Source organism: Limulus polyphemus, unplaced genomic scaffold (genome assembly GCF_000517525.1).
Source record: "Limulus polyphemus unplaced genomic scaffold, Limulus_polyphemus-2.1.2 Scaffold3004, whole genome shotgun sequence".
Lineage (NCBI taxonomy): Eukaryota > Metazoa > Arthropoda > Merostomata > Xiphosura > Limulidae > Limulus > Limulus polyphemus.
Window position 1 is genome coordinate 65,567 of NW_013668614.1, and position 1,685 is coordinate 67,251.

At 39.3% G+C, this 1,685-nt stretch overlaps 1 protein-coding gene across 1 annotated transcript in view; it reads left to right on the forward strand.

The window, feature by feature from the left end:
* Positions 1-1,373: 1,373 nt before the first annotated feature.
* Positions 1,374-1,685, forward strand: part of LOC106468426 (glutamate-gated chloride channel-like) — a 24,940-nt gene continuing 24,628 nt past the window's right edge. Inside the window, exon 1 of the mRNA XM_022396757.1 lies at positions 1,374-1,459. Coding sequence (XP_022252465.1) covers positions 1,374-1,459 — 86 coding nt within the window. The remainder of the gene's footprint in view (positions 1,460-1,685) is intronic.

The window sequence follows — 1,685 nt, forward strand, 5'->3', positions numbered from 1 at the left end:
CCAGATGTTATACTAGAAAATTCATAAATCTATTAAATCTGTTCTTTACTTACGTAAAACAGTTTAATAAATCTATTAAATCTGTTCTTTACTTACGTAAAACAGTTTAATAAGTCTATTAAATTTGTTTTTATTATGTCGCCAAGAAATTAATGTCGCGATTTGGAACACTTTTTTTGTTTTTGTTTTGTTTGAATTTCGCACAAAGCTACACGAGTGCTATCTGCGCTAGCCGTCCCTAATTTAGCAGTGTAAGGCTAGAGAGAAGGCAGCTAGTCATCACCACCCACCGCCAACTCTTGGGCTACTCTTTTACCAACGAATAGTGCGATTGACCGTCACATTATAACGCCCCCACGGCTGAAAGGGCGAGCATGTTTGGTGGGACGGGGATTCGATTGCGAGTCGAGCGCCCTAACCACCTGGCCATGCCGAGCCTTATCTTTATAAGAAAAATCAAAGGTTTATTTTATCTTACAGTTCCCATCAAATTTTACGCGCAATGGATAAACTAACATTAGTAAATAGCTGTTATGAAGTAAGCATAGCCTAGTGATTAGCGTGTCGGGCTGCGTATCAAAGGTTCGAGAGTTCGAGACGTAATGCCGCGGAACATGCTATCAACTGTGAGCGCACTTCTAAAAGTGACAATCCATCCAATTATTCGGTGCAAGGAGCCGGACAAAAGCCCCTTTGGCGGCGGGTGCTACTAATTTGCTGCTTTTCCTTCGGTATATATTTTAATCACAGGTGTTCCTAACCTGGCCGCTTAGCCCACGTGCAAGAAGTTGGGGTTAGTATCGTGAAGTATCGTGCGATTATAAATAAATCTGTGGGATATTAATGTGGCGTTAAAGAGCAGATTGGAAAAGTGAATTTATAAAATTAAAATTTATTATGCTAAATACTAGTCGAACTTAATCAGTTTTAAGTTATGGAAGTCTAAAATCCACTGAAATGTATACATACACACACACACAATGTTCAGCTTTCGTATAGATCAAGGTGGATAGTGTTTCACATGACACGCATTGCGTGTGATATTTAAATTGCGCTCGACTTAAAAACTGCTGCACTGTCAATTTATCACATAATTTTTCCAGCCTTGACAATTTCTTTCTTTTATGTGAACATACATTTCAATACCTGAATAAATGTTCCACATTGCAATTAGTTTATAGGTTATCCATAAAAAAAACACTTTCCTAACAACGTATACAACTCTCTGATGTCGTCAACACACGTCATTGATCTACGGTAGGTAAGTTTACAGCTCTTGTCACCAATATTACGTTGAACAGACAACCACAACATCGCTCATTCCTCGTATATACAGTGATTCGTTTAACACAGAGTTAACTGAACAACGTGTTATGCTGTTTCAACTCCTAACAGAATCCTCCTTTTTCCTATCTGTATTATGTGTACAAGTTCCTCAAGATGCCCAGGTTTTGACACAGTAAGTACCCACAATTTTTCCTACATTCAACAGTTTTAGGACTAAAGTACGACTAATGTAAACGAGGAAATACGAAATGTAAATATAACTTTTCTGACGATGACTTCCCCAGTGGCACAGCGGCACGTCTGCGGACTTACGACGCTAGAATCCGGGTTTCGATACCCGTGGTGGGCAGAGCACGGATAGCCCATTGTGTAGCTTTGTGCTTAATTAAGCACAAAGC